This window comes from Leucopleurus acutus, assembly GCF_964270905.1.
Source record: "Leucopleurus acutus genome assembly, chromosome: 3".
Lineage (NCBI taxonomy): Eukaryota > Metazoa > Chordata > Mammalia > Artiodactyla > Delphinidae > Leucopleurus > Leucopleurus acutus.
In genome coordinates this window covers 4,924,564-4,941,117 of record NC_139145.1, presented here as the reverse complement: position 1 = coordinate 4,941,117, position 16,554 = coordinate 4,924,564, and the positions used below count along the sequence as shown (strand labels likewise).

General features: G+C 55.7%; 1 protein-coding gene across 1 annotated transcript in view; it reads left to right on the top strand.

Annotated features, from left to right (window-relative positions):
• The first annotated feature begins 6,911 nt into the window (after positions 1-6,911).
• Positions 6,912-16,554, top strand: part of MLLT1 (MLLT1 super elongation complex subunit) — a 52,613-nt gene continuing 42,970 nt past the window's right edge. The window contains exons 1-2 of the mRNA XM_082836101.1: positions 6,912-7,076; positions 15,120-15,202. Of these exons, the coding sequence (XP_082692227.1) occupies positions 6,980-7,076; positions 15,120-15,202 (180 nt within the window). The 5' untranslated portion in view covers positions 6,912-6,979. The remainder of the gene's footprint in view (positions 7,077-15,119; positions 15,203-16,554) is intronic.

Below are 16,554 nucleotides of genomic sequence, written 5' to 3'. Positions count from 1 at the left end.
CGCCCAGGCCCGCTTGCTCTGGGAGACTGGTTCTCTTGACCTTCCTGTTGTGTTCTCTAGAACTTCCAGGCCCAGCTGAGAAGGGGGATTCTGCATTTGGCTCTGGCTCCCGGGAAAATGTCATTCTGGTACCCTTTGCCTTGACCACACCCCCACCTGTTTGATCCCTTGACCTGTAGCCTGTACTTACACGTCTGTCGTCTGCGGGATTTGTATTTTTTTTTTAGGGGGGACATGGTGATGTATTTTGGGGGGGCAGGTCTTTGCTCACGCAGGGTTCGTGGCTGGGAGCCATGTGATTTATCTCCAAGGATGGTGGGGAAGGAATGGGCGTGGTTACAGACTGAGCAGCTGCTGAAAAGATGGAAAGGAGGCTGGGAAGGGAGCCTCAGGGGGCGGGGGGTTGCCTAGGGAGCTAGAAGTGGTATCAGCGTCTGGGGAGTCCTGTTCCCCAAAGGACCAGGGAGTCCTCCCTTCACAAAAGCATTGGGCCTGGCTGCGAGGTGGGCGGCCGACCCGCTGAGCCACATGGTTGAACTGACGCTGACTCTTCATCTCCAAAGTTTGGATTTGAGAACAGCTGCCTGTGACCATACTCTGCTGTTGCAGAAGGGAGGTTTGTTTCTCACGGGGAAGGCCCATTTCACGGATGTGCGAACGCAGGCCCAGGACAGCCCTGCAAGGAGTCGAGGCCTGGTGGGATGCTTAGAGGGAGTGCTCGCTCTTCCCCCAGACCTTGCATAGAGAACCTCAGGACTGTGCAGAGTGCTAATGAGAGGGTGATGGGGTCCTCCCCCACCTGGCTCTGAAGCTGTCACAGCAGGTCGATGCCAGGTTTTAAAGTTGTGAAGCATGTTGTAAAGTGCTTGAGAGCGGGGACCAGAGTTCTGCTCCCCTTTGGGTCCCTCGTAGTTTGTAATGCGAAGATTTGCACTTAGCTTCGCCAACTGTTGGTTAAATAAAAGTGACTAGGAATCACTGCCTTTGTCACCAGGCCCACCTGGCCTGGTGACAGATGCCTTTATTGGGCTTGTTCGTGTTCAAAATCTCCCAAGACTGCTCTCTGGAGAACTCTGGGGATGGCCGACGCATCATCTACATGTCTGTGTGCGTTTCCTACATGTTTAATGCATATCCTGTCCCAGGCCTCCCTGGTGGGCTGGTAGGGGTGAGGCTTCCCAGCAGCCTGACAGCCCTAAAGATTGTGGGTGTATCTGCACAGCCTCACGGTCTGCACACTTACCTTAGAGAGTTTCCAGAGGCACATTCATGGAGCCCCTTCTTGTCCCTTTGTCATTAACCTGGTGCCCTGGGTCAGAGAACTGAGGCCGGATGGAGCCCTAAGAGAGTGTAGGGGCAGTCGCCAGCCCCCGTGGGCCAGGCCTTAGAGGGCCAGGGCCTCCTGCGGCTGTCCTGGGAGGTCCCAGCCTCCGGGCAGGCCGTCTCCACTGGAGAGGATTCTGTCAGAGGGACGGCTGTCCTCTCCCTGTCTTGTGCTCTGGTTCAGTGGCTGCTCCCGGGAGCCCCCCGCGGCGTCTAGAGGGAGAAAGTTCTGTGAAGAGCGCTTACTTCAGGCTTGCGTGGCTGCCGCTCTGTGGGCCCAGCCCCTGTCCCCCTTTGTGGGTGTGTGGACCACGTTGCCAGTGACCCTGCTGGGTGTCATCAGACTTGGCAAAATCGTCCCAGGCTGATCAGGGAAAAGACCCCTGGGTGCTTCCTCCTCCTGGGAGGGGAGGGGATTGCGCATCTGAGGGAATTAGCTGCAGTAGCCAGACTCTAGGCCTAATTAGGCCACTTGGTAAAGTGGGAATTCCCGGGGTGGGGGGACGGCGGGGGGGGCATCTGGTAAAGAGAATTCCCACCAGAAGATCCGGGGAAATCTTACAGATACACTTGTTGAAGACCTGTCTCCTGGGGCCGGGCTGAGGGCAGGGTTCGAGGGATGTGGGAAGGATCCCGGGAAGCGAGGGCTGTGAGGCCAGCAGGGCTGTTGACACCAGGCTGGCTCTGTCTCTGCTGGGTGGGGCCTCCCCTTCCATACCTGCAGGGGTCTGTGCTGGCTGATCCGTCTGCCTGGCTCGCAGGACTTAGGATTCTGGCCCTTGGGTTCCAAGTGCCCGCCGCCAGTTGGCCTGGAGCGAGGGCAGTGCCCAGCGGAGGCCCTCAGCCCAAGCTTAACTGTCCCTAGATGGCCCTGGGAGCCCTCGTGCCACTCCATCTCATCTCAGGTCTTAGGGACGATTTCCCAGAGGTAGAATAGTTAACCCTTTCTGGAGCAGCCTGGAAAGTGCCCCTTTGTTCTGGGCTTTTGTGGGGGCAGTGGGTGGCGAAGTGGCCCTCAAGATGCTGGGACGTGGCAGTGACCAAGGCCGGGCCCTCCCTCTGGAGGCTCTGCAAGGGGCCTCCCAGCAGCTGCGGGGCAGGTGAGGGACGTCACTCCAGGCAGCGCGGGCTTTTTTTTTTTTTTTTTAATTTATTAGTTTTTCTTTTTTCATTTTGTTTTTGGCTGCATTGGGTCTTCGTTGTTGCACACGGGCTTCCTCTAGTTGCGGTGAGCAGGGGGGCTACTCTTCGGTTCGGTGTGTGGGCTTCTCATTGCGGTGGCTTCTCTCGTTGCGGAGTACGGGCTATAGGTGCATGGGCTTCAATAGTTGTGGCACATGGTCTCGGTAGTTGTGGCGCACGGGCTTAGTTGCTCCGTGGCATGTGGGACCCTCCTGGACCAGGGCTTGAACCCGTGTCCCCTGCATTGGCAGGCGGACTCTTAACCACTGCACCACCAGGGAAGTCCAGCTCGGGCTTATTAATCCAGCCAACAGTGAGCCTCTCCAGCAGGCACCCTTCCTGGAGAAGCAGCTGACTGATCTGCTTCAGTTCTCTACTTCTGCTGGACAGGGAAGGAGTCCAGGTGGAGTAAGGAAGGAGGGGGCAGAGCCTGCAGAGGTGGAATTGTCGGAGGTGGAATTACCGTGACTCACCGAGTCGGAGTAGTTGGCCAGGGCTCAGCTTTACTTGCCTCCGCTTCGGTGTAGCTTGAGTGTCCTACGGAATCAATGATTTCTTTTCTAATATAGTGTCCCCAAATCTGTGATATTCCACCATCTTTACTTCTTAGAAGGTTCCAGCATTCAGGGGAGACTTCTCCTGTGTGCACTGGCGTATGCAGTCATTGGCACCTGGGGTCTGGGGGTGTCGGGACTGAGCTGGCGCTGGCCCCTGAGGCAGAGATGCCGCCTGGGCGGAGCTTTGGGCACGGCCCGCCGGCTGCAAAGATTACCCATCGCGCTTCAGAACCTTCCTGTTTACTTTGGCCTCTGGAGCGTCTTTTTGGCGCTTCCGTTTTCCCCCTCGGATGGAACTGTGGTCTTCCCTTCTTTCACAATCACTGCTCTGCCGGGCTTGCTCATGTGCCCTGGGTAGGAACCCCACGTGATGAGAAATGCCGGGAAGGCAGCTGGGGTTGGAGCAGGGTTGTTAATCTCCGGATTGGTGAACAGCAGAATCTGAGGGGGCATCTCATCACCTAGGAGTTAACTCTGAAAGTATTGATACCAGAAGCCATTCAACAGTGTCCTGTTGTCATTGTGATTATGTGGATCTGGTTTCCCATAATCCAGGGATTGTCTCCCGACTCCTCAGTGTGAAAACAGGTCAGAGAGAAAGGCAGAGTTTGTTACACACCCGTAAGTGTACGGGGCGATTATGGCCTATTTGGGATCATGTAAATATTGTTGGGGGTTGTTTATCTTGAACATTGTCCATAAGCAGCGTTCTGCGGATAGAAGCTTGTGGTTGATTCGAGCATGACTTGTTTATCCAGACGTCCAGGCCTTTTCTCCAGCTGTCAGGGGGGTATTTCCCCCCAAATGTCCCCAAACCCCTACCCCCGCTCCACCCACCCGGGCTCCATGGGCATCATCACAGCCACCCAGCTGCCTGGTCGCCTGTCTCTCCTTCTGCATCCGCCCTTGGGTCCTCCCAGTTCTCCTGTTTCAGGCTTCTTTTCCAGCCACTCCCTCTGGTTGCCTCCCAGCAGGCTTGTTGTTGTTGGTCTGTCTGTCCTTTTTGCCTTCAGCCCAGACTGTGTACACAGTTGCTGGGGTGCTTTATCACTTAGATGCTGTTTCCTCCAATCCGTCACCTGCGTACGGTTGGCTGTCATATCTCTAGTGTGGAATCTAAATGCTCCATCCGGATCCCCACCCCTCCCCCGAGTGGACTGGTCCCGGGGCTCTCTGCTCTTTTCCCAAGCAGCCCCACGGGGACTGTCGTCCTGTGCCGGCGGGGTGGGGGGCTCCTGCCCTGTTTTTACAGTTGTCTCGCTAAGTACCCACTGCCTCCCGCCAGTCCATGCGTCCGGGCCACCCTGTCCTTATCTGTCACCTTGGCCCTTCCCTCTTGGAACCAACGCACCACTTAGAACTCACTGATCTAGGAAGCCTCTCTGGTTTAATCCAGTGTTGATGCCTCGTGCAGCGTGATTCCGGGATAGAGGTTAAAAGGACGGGTGGGATGTGGCCCTGGGGGAGACAGCAGTGAACAGTCAGGAGCAGGGTCGGGATGAAGTGGCACAGCGGAGTTGGTTGTACACAGACTGCTGTGGAGACCAGGGTCTGGTTGGTTTCCGGTGTGGATCTGTCAGAAGGGGCTCTGGAGAGAGTAGCACTTGAGCCAGGGCTTAAGGGACAAGTGGAATTCCAATCAGAGAGAAGTGAGTTAGGGCGCCCCCGGCTGCGGGCCGGAAGGAGCAGAGGTGGATGGGAGTGGACGTTCCCGGTATGTTTGGGGATGGCTGGTGTCTGACTGAGTTGGGATGCAGGGTGTGTGCGTTTTCCTGTGCTTCCTCGGTTCTCAGCCTCTAAGGCCTGGCCAGAACTTAGCAGCATCTTCTTTGTGCACGAGCATGTGTGTGTGCCCGTACAGGGGATTGCAGCGCGGGAAACTTGCACGGCTCTGTGACATACTCTTTGATGTTGGGTGAAAGCATGGTAAACGAGGAATACCCCAGACTTGAGGAAGCACAGGTGTGAGATGGGAGGTATGCTGAGGCCTGCGGACTCGATTCTGACCGAGAGCGGCGGGCCATGCTTTCCCGGCAGTGACCGAGCAACGAGGGGTGGAAGAGTGGGGAGTACGCCGGTGGTGGGTCTGAACAGGGTTTTGGAACCCAGAGAAGAGGCAGGTCCTGGAGGGACTGTGGCCCCAGGGGTGCCTGGGGTCCGGTGGTGAGAAAGAGAGTGCAGAGGGAGGTTTCTGGTCTGGGCCTGGGCTGTTGAGCCTGACAGGGGAGTTTCCTTCCGGATGCGTGGGATCCAGGCCACTGGCCCGCTTGTCCCTCGTTATCTCAGTACTTAGGAGCAAGTGTCCACTTGGCCTCTGCTTTCTTTGTAGCGTTCTTGATTTTGATACTAGGTGTCAGACTGTATCTCTGTGAAGTCCAGAGAGGGTTTTAACAGGCCAGAGCAGATGTGTACAGTGGGTCCCTGTCGGCGGTTTCAGCTGGCCTCACTGGTGCAAGTTCTACGAAGGGTTGGGGCTGCCTGCTTAGTGTGTGTGTGTGGCGGGGGGCCGGCACGAGCTGCTTCCTGTCTCAGGTGAGTGGCCAACATGTGTGTGAGGAGGGCAGCCCGAGGCCGCGGGCCCACCTGCACCTGTCCCCAGCTGGCTTCACACTTGCCCCCCATTCTCACTGTGAACTGCTGTTCTGCTTTGAAAACAAAGCCAGCGTTTGTGCAGGTGACTCAGGTGACCCCAGGGGTCTCTGTTTTCCAGGAGGCACTCTGTGGGATGGTGGAGAATGAAAATGCTTTAATCAAGGACGGCAGGATGGCACACTGGCCAAGGGAGTGGCCTTTGGGTGACACACACACACCTGGGCCTGAATCTCCCTACAACTCAGGCGCCTCGTGTGTGCCACTCAACAGCTCACTCTTGGAGCCTTGGTTGCCTCATTCGTAGAACGAGGTACAGTCTGCCCTCCGGATCCGTGGGTTCTGCATCCGCACATTCAATCAGTTGTGGATCGAAAATATTCGGGAAAACGATTCCCGAAAGTGCCAGTAAGCAACCCTTGAATTTGCTGTGCCCCAGCAACTATTTACATAGTACTTACATGTAGTTACACTATTTACCTAGCATTTACGTTGTACGAGGTATTATAGGTAACCTAGAGATGATTTAAAGTATGCAGGAGGATATCCGTAGGTTACATGTAAGTGCTAATAAGCCTTTTTACTTAAGGGACTTGAACATCCGTGGATTTTGGTATCCTCGGGTCCGGGAAGCGATCCCGCATGGGTACTGAGGGGCGACTGCAGTGGCACCATGGGTCACGCTGCTGTTTTCCAGGAGATCTTGGTGAGGGTTGCTACTCCGGGCAGGGAGCCATTTGCAGTGAGCCAGTGCAAGAGGAGAGCAGGCAGACTGCTAGCAAGATGATGTCTGATCATTGAGACTGCTGAGAAGACTGTGTCATAAAGAGCCATGGGGTGGTGGTGGGTGCTTTCAGGTTGGGTGGTCAGGGAGGGCTTCTCTGAGGAGGTGACAGTCAAGCCGAGACCTCGGTGACAGGATGGAGTCAGCCGTGGGGAGGCCTGGGGGAGAGCATCCGAGGCAGTGGGAACCACAGGTGCCAAGGCCCTGGGGCAGGGTGGGGAGGAGGCGCGGGGGGGGGGGGCCCTGTTGGCCTCCTGGGGAGCGAAGGCATGCACAGCCGTCCGGGCCCCGCCCACCTGAGCACGTGCAGGCTCCTGCTCCTGTGAACGCGCTGCCCCTTCGCAGACTCCCTTCACTTACGAGCTCTGTAGACCGCGGGGGGGCCAGGGGGAGGGCACGGCCTGCAGCACCCTGCCCTGGGCTCTGCGTTGACCCTGTGCCCGCCTCTCTCTCCCTGCAGTGCACTGTCCAGGTCAAGTTAGAGCTGGGACATCGTGCCCAACTACGCAAGAAGCCCACCACGGAGGGCTTCACGCATGACTGGATGGTGTTTGTCCGCGGCCCTGAGCAGTGTGAGATCCAGCACTTCGTGGAGAAGGTGGTCTTCCGGCTGCATGACAGCTTCCCCAAGCCCAAGCGTGGTGAGTGTCCCCACCCTGGCCGCCTGCCCTCTCCCTGGGGAGCAGGTGGCCTGTACCTTGCAGCCCGAGGTGAGAGCTCGCCCTCCACACAGGGCCTCCACCATCCCTTCTGCTTCTCCCTTGGCCGCGGACTTGGCTGTAGGGAAAACCCAGCGGAGGTGGTGACAGCATCTTGTGTCATCACTTAGACTCAGGCTCTGAGAAGCTTCCAGAGAATGTAGCCCTGTGGTTGAGGGTGGGAAGGGCGACTTACACCCCCTGGTGAGTAAGCAGGAAGCTGCTTACTGGGCCCACATTGGAGGAGAGATGCCCTTTAGAGAGCCCGTGGTATGTGGGGCAAAAGCAGAAAAGGCTTGCGTTTCGCCGCTGCCTCCTCCCTGGCTTCACCCCTCAGAGTGCCCGGCCATCTGCGAAGTACAGGGCGACATGCGGCCCGGCTGTCTGACGGGGTGGAGAGCCGGGAACTCACCCAGGGCGCGCGATCAGAGACCACTTCCTGGGGAATTTGGAGCGAAGTTGGAGGCGATGTTGGGAGCTCTGTGGGGGCCGGGCCCTGTCTCCTGTTTTTACCATTCGGTCCCCATGTGAAGCCCAGCCCGTCACAGGGGTCTTGAAAATAGTTCTCGAATGGATGCATTGATAAAGGAACAAAGGACTCTGTGCTCGGAAAGGGCTTCAGGGCTGGGAGAGCCATTGCTGGGCTGCTGCCCCCTCTACCCGCAGTAGGTGGGTCAGGGGGCCGGGGGTCATGCTGTGACAGCATGGAGCCTCGGGTGGAAGCAGGAGCCCATTCCGGGACCTGCTGGGGGCCTGGGCCTGGGCCGGCAAGTGTCTTACTGTCCAGTGGGGAAGTGACGTGTGTTACAGGAGTAGAAACTCCTGGTTCAGAAGTAGCTCGAGATTCTTTTTCTTCTGGATTCTTCCATCAGCTTTCCGCTGTTCCTTTTCCTTCGTTTCTCCTTTCCTGAGTCTTCAGCTTCTCTCCCTTTTTCCTTTTTCCGTCTCTGAGCCTCTTGGAGAGAGCCCATCTTGTTCCTGGCAACAGCAGGTATCTGTAAAGCACCTGCTAATAATAATAGTAGTAATACATGCCACTTATCAGGCACGTCCTGCTCACAAGCTCTTTTCGTTCACCCCGCGACCCTCTTTTACAGATGGGGAAGCAAGCTCAGGGGGCCAGGTAAGCTGCCTGTGCTTTAAAGCAGGAGTCTATGCTCTGTGGGCTGGATATGCCCGTTTTTCTTGGCGCTTGGTCACGCCTGTTCATTCTGGGGGAGCCCGTGGTCGCTGTGCCCGGACGCAGAGCAGAAGCCGGGCTGCCCCCTCCTGGCCCAGGTGCCTGCTTTCCCAGACAGCTGCCACTGTGGTTCCTTAACCACCACCCTCTCCCGTCCCTCCCTTTCTCTCCGGGAGGGGCCTCAGATGGTGACTCCTACCCACCTTTCAGCTGCTGGTTTCATCTTCCTCCCCTCCGGTCCTTAACCAAGCAGCCGCTAGAAGTAACACTCAGAGCGAGAGCGGCCTACGTTTGTCCTGCCCTCGCTCTGTGCTGTGCGATGCAGGGAGCCCCCCAGGATCCCCTCCCATATCTAGATGTGGAAACTGAGGTCCCGAGAGGCCCAGTCACCTGTTTGTGGTCACGAGGAAGCGGCACATTCTCTGAGCTCCCGATGTCTGAAACATGGATTTTGAGTGAAGCGCACTCTTTTGAAGTGTCGTTTTGCAGGCAGAGTTTCAGTAGGTGAATCGTGCGTGTTTGCAAAGTCGGTGCGGCCTGTACACAGAGGGCACCTGCGTCACGGGTATCGAATGGTAAATGCTCACTCGCCGTTTGCTTAGTGGTCAGTGAAAAACAGATCAGGTGAAGCAGCCAGTGAATTTCTTATAGGGCTCCAGCCTCTGAAATTATACTTTATGTGCTTAAAAAGTATCTTTTACACCACAATATGCACCCGTAACAGACCCAGCAGAGATGTGCCAGGTGGGATGTTCCCACCTCCCAACTCATCAGCGGTGGTATCACCCCAGGGGCAACATTTCTAGGCCTTTCTGGGTCGTGTCCTTTCTTAACACCTTAAAGCAGTAGAAGCAAATTTGCTTCTTATCTCTAGATTTTTCACATTTGTTTATTAACTTACTAGCGTGAAGGGTTAGACTTTCTCCTAAGCTTCTCCCTCTTTCATCCCCGACAAGTGAGGGGTTTGTGTCTGGCCATGTAGTTTGCTGCTGTATCCTAAGTAATACTTAGGTGCTTACTAAGTATTCGTCGAGAGAACGAATGCATTCTTCAATGCTGTCAACTTTGGCCAAGGTCTCCTGACTTTCCATTTAGGAAGAGAAGGGCAGGAGCACCCCGTCTTCCTTGAACCTTACACCCCTCCGTCTGAGAGCTACACTTGACTTCATTAAGGTTGCTCCACTCCAGGATTAGAGATTAAGTCTAGAAGTTGGTAGCTGGCAAAGGGCACTGACCGTAGCGACTCTCTCCATTGTCGGGCTGGTCGGGATCCTCTCTGAACTCTGGGCCACTCCAAGGAGAACGCTCAAGCTCATGTCAAGGTCAGATGGGCTCTTTTTATCATCCTTGGTTAAAATTTGGCCCCGTTTGCTGCGCTTCATATTTGACCCTTTGCTTCTCTTCCCATCCTTGCATTGTGTCTTTTTCATCAAAGGTGCTTTGCCTTTTTTCCATCCTCCCCAGCATTTCATTTATTCAGTGGAGTTTTTTCCCCTTCGAGATATTTCATTCTGGTCTCTTCCTCCTCTAATCAGAACTGGCTCCTCTTTAGCCATCACGCTGGGACTTTGCTTTACTTTTCTCCTGGGGGGATTTACCTAATACCCTTATGTTTTGGTTTATTTTCCTGTTTTACTAGAATAATGTCTCAAGAAGTTTCCCAGGAGATTAATTACTGAAGCAATTTCCAAAGAAAGGTGTGTGGGGAATAAACTCCTTGACTCCTAGTGTATTTGAAGTGCCCTTGTTCTGTTCCCACACTTGAATAGTAGTCTAGTTGGGTGTAACGTTCTAGTTGGAGAATTACTGTCACTTAGAGCTTTGGAAGTGTCGCTTCTTTGTCTTCTGAGAAGTCTGATGCTATTGGGTTCTTGTTCTGTTGCAGATGACCTGTTTTTTAGTTTTTTGTTTTGTCTTTAGAAGGACTTAAGATGGTTTTTATGACATTGTTTCCGGGATCTTTTTTGGTTGTGTGTTTGTTCATCATGTTGGACATGTGGTGTCCTTCATTTTATTTTATTTATTATTATTATTTTTAAAAATATTTGTTTATTTATTTGGCTGTGCTGGGTCTTAGTTGCGGCATGCTGGATCTTCGTTGCTGTGTGAGGGATCTTTGTTGCCGCATGTGGACTCTTTTAGCTGTGGCATGTGGGATCTAGTTCCCTGACCAGGGATTGAACTTGGCCCCCTGCGTTAGGAGCGTGGAGTCTTAACCACTGGGCCACCATGGAAGTCCTGGTGTCCTTCATTTTAGCTTCTATTTCTTTGACAATTTCTTTCCACCTATTTAATTTCTTTTTTCGCATTCTAGGATGCTTATTACATAACTTCTCTATGTTTAAGTCTTTTCATCTGTAAAATGGGAACAACTGCATCTGCCTCACAATGTTGTTGGGAGGATTAAATGAGTTAAATGTATAAAGTGCTGAGAATACTGCCTGGCATACAGTAGGTGCTTTATGAATATTAGCTGCTGTTGACATTTGTTTAATCTTCTGAGTTGTTTTTGCACCTCTCACCCTTTAAAAAAAAAGTCTTTTTGCTCTACATTCTGGGAGGTTCCATTGACTTTATTTTCTGGTCTTTCTGTTGAATTAAAAAATTGTACGTACTATATTTGTACTAAGGTCTAAGAGCCCTTTCTTACTCTCTAATTTTCCTTTTTAAAAGTATTTTGTTTTCATTTGTTGAGCAAGTCTTGCATCTGAGGGCATTGACTCTAGGTTTTTGTTTTTGTTTTTGTTTTCCTTTTCCCAAGTTCTCTTGTGGTCCCCAAAGTATTCCTGTTTCTTTGGCCTCTTTCCTCCAAGTGGGAACTCTTACGGAGTGCTCTGTTCAGGGCAGGATGGGTTCGCTTTACCAGCGGTTTCTGGTTAGGGACGTGGGTCCCCCAATTTCCTGACTGAGAAGGGCCTGACTCAGGGGGTGGGGTGGGGGAAGGTCGCAGGAGGGATACCCAGGGCTGTTGTTCCAGTCACAGCCGCTCTGTTTGGCTTTTTTTTTTTTAATAACTGCTTTACTGAGGTATGAGTCACACATGATAAAATTCACCCTTAATGTGTACGATCCTCATGTCTATTGTGTTCATACAGTGGCTCAGCCATCACCTCTCTCATTCCAGAACGTTTTCATCACCCCAAGAAAAACCCCTAGCCACCCGCTCCCCACCCCTGCCCCCCACTGCACCTGCGGATGCCCCAGCCCAGGCCTCCCGGGGCTCAGGCCCCCCCTGCAGCGCCTGTGCCATGTCCCCGGCTGCAGCTTCCTCTTCCTGTTTGCTTGCCCGGCATGCTCTCACCCACTTTCTGCCTTCCAGAAAGTTCTTGACTGCTCACATCGCCTCCCTCCCCGTTACTCTCCTGGCATTATTTGGTTTCCTCCTGGCCTCACTTTGCTTGCCATGGGCCCTCAGGTGGGACGGCAGGCAGGCCGGTGGCGTCTGCTCGGTCTCCCACGTCTGGAAGCCTGTACTCTGGCCCCTGTGCCCCGTCTCTGAACGGATAAGGTGGTTTTCAGCCTGGGAGTGCCCGTCCTCCGAGAGGCCTTTAGAGAGAGATTGAGAAATGCAAAGCAGGGTCCCTTCCCTGAAGGGGTTTGTCGTCTGGTAGAGAGATGAAGATCAGAGGTGACATGAGTGGAAGTAAGTGACCTGGGGGTCAGAGGCCGAGGGAAGCCAGGGCTGTCCCTGCGGGAGGGGGCCCTGACTCGGGCCTTCATGGCTGAGGGGATTCAGACTGGGAGTGGGTGGGGGGAGATGGACATTGGGGTGGAGGGTGCAGGCAGGTCCCCGGTCCCTCCCTCCTCTGCTGGGGGATTGTGCAGCAAGAACAGGCCACCCTTCCTCTCTGCTTCCTCTTTCCTTCCTGGATGCAGGTTAATTCAGCAAGCAAGCAGGTGCCCGGCCCTGTGCGAGGCCGGGGCACATGAGGCAGACTGCAGGACGCTCACAGTGGGGGGGCTTGGGCACTAGGTGGGCAGGGTTCATGCAGGTGGAGAAACCCCCCCTCACTCTGCTCAAACGGGATCGAGAGACTCGGGGAGAGGTGGGCCGTGACCTGGCCTCCCTGCCCACATTTCTTCCTGTCCCTGGACAGGCCTCTCACTTCAGTAGATGACCTGACAGAGGTGTGACATGTGGCCCGCTCAGCAGTATTTGACAGATACGTAGTGAATGTTTCCAAAAGGCCTGGCCATGGTGCTGGCTCTGGGGGTGTCACACTGCATGAACCGGAGCTCGTGTAGGATTGAGGAAGGTGGAGACAGTAAGCACAAGGAGTGCTGAGACCCAGTGATACAGGACGCTCGGGGCCGGAGGAGGGAACCGCAGCCTGGAACTTGATGGGGGACGGGGGCTGCTGCTCAGTGAAGGGGTCCCGGGGGAAGTGGTCTGTGATCTGAGAGGGGCAGCGTGGCAGGGCTGGTGAGAGATGTGCCTGGAGGGCATGGAGCCCCGTGCAGGCCCCCTGGAGCAGCTGGAAGTTGGTCCTGAGGGCAGTGAGGAGCCATCAGGGGACACAGATCTGTGATTCAGAGGGGTCCTTCCCGCGGCCTCTGCAGAAGAGGCCTGGGAGCAAGCCTGAGGCAGGCCGGCTGGTGAGGGGCTGGAGCGGAGGCTCAGGGCGCCAGGCAGCGGGGTGCAGCCCAGAGATGTTTGGAGGTGGCCTTCACAGCGCTTGGTGGCGGGCGAGCCGTAGGGGCAGGAGGGGCTGAGGCGTCCTCGGGGGAGCGGTGGACAGCTGGGGCCCTGACCTGCACGATGCCGGGAGCCGCGGGCTTCAGAGGGAACGAGGAGGTATCTTGGGGCGGGCTGCTTCCGGCATGCCCAGCCAGCACCGCCAGGAGGCTCTCCGAGGAGCAGCAGAGTAGGAGCTGGCTCAAATAGGGATTTGGGGCCGAGGTCGACCCCACAGTGTCCCCGGGCTGCCTGGGCCACCGCCCATTGACCCAGCCTGCAGGCAGGGGCACTCCTTACTTCCAGGTGGGCTGACCGTCAGACTGAAGGTGACTGAGCTTACTCCTGGGGACCAGAAGTGTCCCCTTGGCCTCTGGCGTCAGCCGGGCACCTGACACTGTCTGGCGTGGATAGTGGTGGAGTGAATGCACGAATGAGCGAGTGCAGCGTTTGGTAGCAGTAATGATTCTGTGCAGGCCCCGAGGTCAGGTGACAGTGCTCAGGGTGCTCAGCCGAGGCAGCCGGGCTACTGCTGCCTCCACGGGAGGCTATGCTGCGGGGGTGGTGCGTCCTACGGCCCGGTCGGGACGGCCCCCCTCGCCCCTGGCAGGGAAATCCGTCCAGCTGCACGCCTCAAGCCCCGGGCTGTGGGGGCTGGAGCCTGAAGCGCAGGCTGAGCCCTCCTGGGGGGCGTGGGGGGAGCGGGAGCTGGGCTTGGAGGGCAGTGGCTGGCGCAGGGGCAGGGGGAGCCCCTGGGGCCGGCTTACCTGCCAGTCCGCGCAGCTCCCTGGAGCCCCGCCCCTGTGGTTTGCAGAGCGGGGTCCTGTGCAAGGCTGTCCAGCCAGCCCTGGCCTTGAGGGTCCCCAGTTACTCTAAACCCACCCCCTCACCAGTTTTGTTTGCGCAGATAGATGAGACACGTGAGATATTTGAGGTATATGATATTTTAAATGATTTTTTTTAAGAAAAATCTTACGAGGTTTTAATTTTTTAAAAGTCATGTTTCTTTTTTAAAATTTATTTATTTATTTTTGGCCGTGTTAGGTCTTCGTTTCTGTGCGAGGGCTTTCTCTAGTTGTGCCAGGCGGGGGCCACTCTTCATCGCGGTGCGCGGGCCTCTCACTGTTGCGGCCTCTCTTGTTGCGGAGCACAAGCTCCAGACACGCAGGCTCAGTAGTTGTGGCTCACGGGCCTAGTTGCTACGCTGCATGTGGGATCTTCCCAGACCAGGGCTTGAACTCGTGTCCCCTGCATTGGCAGGCAGACTCTCAACCACTGCGCCACCAGGGAAGCCCTAAAAAGTCATGTTTCATTATGTTCCAATGCACTGTTTTCTGACAATTTCTGGCCCCCTTAAGAATTACAGTACAGACATACGTGTGTAAAGGTTTTTTCCTATTTTTTCCTATCTCCCGGTCTGGTTGCCTCAGGAGAGGGAGGGGCGGAGGACAAGGGGGATTTGATCTGTACAGTTCTGATTTTTTTTTCTTACATGCGGGAGAACAATATTGTTCTCAATGCTGTCATTGCATAATGACAGCATACCTGTCAAAACATTGACAGTTCATCCTGGAGGGTGAGACTGCGGGAGATTGTTTTACCTCTATTTTACTGTTCTTCTTAGTTTCTTTCTCCCCCTCCCTCCCTCCCTCCCTCTCTCATCACTCTTCACCTGGGAATGCTTTGCTTAGGTGCTGAGGTGGAACCCAGGCGAGCCCCCGCTGGGACCGGGCCATGTCCATCTCCATCTCCTGGCGTCCGTGTCCCTGGCCCCAAGCGGGGCCTCAGTGTCCATGTTTGAGTGGGCGATGGCAGGAGGAGGGCACAGCAGAGTGCCTGCCCTGCTGGGAGACCAGGGGCCCCCTGGCCTGGCACCTCGCTGAGCCGCACTGCTGTGCTGCCCTCAGTCAGTTGAACCTGTGTGGCCTGTGGCCGGTGCTGGCTGCGCTGCCGTAGGTGGTCTCGTGACCCTTCCCCAGCACTCTCCCACCCTGGCGCCATGGGGCCACCTTTCTCCTGCTCCGCTGCTTCTCTTCCTCTTGACCCCTTCGACATGGAACGGGGCCTGGGGTTTCCCACGCTGGGGGAGCTGGCCTCCTAGCGCTGACAGCGGTTTTCCCTTTCTTTTCAGTGTGCAAGGAGCCCCCCTACAAAGTGGAGGAGTCGGGTTACGCAGGCTTCATCATGCCCATCGAGGTGTACTTCAAGAACAAGGTAGGAGCCCGGGTAGCGGCAAGGAGGACGCACAGCTCACACAAGGGCCAGTGGGACCGGCAGCGCCGGGTGACAGGGTGGATGTTGGCATGTGTAGCAGAGACTGCATGTTGGGCGCCCGCGGGCGGAGCATCACGCGCATCCCTCCCGTGGTGGCAGGGCTGGGGAGCCGGGCACGTTGCGGCAGCAGGTGGGGGAGTACCGGGGCATGTCGCCATAAGTCATCCTGGAAGTGGCAGCGTCCCCGGCTCAGCCGCCACGTGCTGGGGTGGGGCCGGAGTCTATGACCTGTCCTAGAGGGGTTGTCACCTCGCGGGAGGAGGGGCAAAGAACTGGAAGTTATTAGACGTCTGACAGTGGGCTGTTGGTTGGATGCACTTATGCATCTTCTGAACAGAATCTTTGATGACCTTGGGGGAAAGAGCTTTTAATGCTGTTGAATGAGGGAAGCAAGTTATATGTGTGTCATTTATAGAAAAAAGGAATTATATGCGTGAGAGATGTTAACAAAGGTAATCTGGGCGGCAGGGCCACAGCGGGCTTTTGTATTATTTCTCTCCATATGTATTTTCTAAACATTTACAATGAAAAAAGTAGAAATAGTCATAGACCGTTCAGGCTGCTGTAACAAAACACTATAGACTGGACGGCTCATGAACAACAGAAATGGTTTGCTCAGCGTCCTGACGGCTGGAAGTCTGGGATCGGGTGCCGCCGTGGTCGGCTGAGGACTGTCCTCCAGCCTCTGGGTCACAGGCTTCTCGCTGTGCCTTCACAGGGTGGAAGCGGCGAGGGGCCTAGGGGCTCTTTCTGGAAGTGTTAATCCCATTCCCAAGGGCTCCATTCTCGTGACTTAAGCCCCTCCCAGCACCATCACGTGGGGGGTGGGAGTCAGCATAGGAATTGGGGGGGGGACACATTCAGGCCATAGCTTTTTTTTTTTTTTAAAGCCCAGTAACCAACATTTAACAGTTGCCTCCCTGGCAGCGTGCCTCTGCTGATCCTCACAGGTGCCACCAAGCGGCCAGCAGTGCCCTTCGCTGGCTCCAAGGTGGCCGGCTGGCTGCTGCTCCTCCACAAGTCCAGCTAGACTGGCTGTGGGCGGCTCTGCCATCTTTCAGGAAGGACATCCCCCTGGGGGGCCCGAGGGTGCCACCACTTACTTAACGAGCCCCTTGTTCTGAGAGCCCGTGGCGTCAGAGGCCTCTGGGGTGGAGCTCAGGTGGGCACCCGTGGCCCCCTGAGCACCAAGGGACGTCTGAGCGGGTGCGGCTCAGCGGGATTTGGCGGCGGGGCCTGTGGGTCATCGCGAGGCTCTCTGGGCATCGAGGCCTGAGAGTCCCGGTGACTGG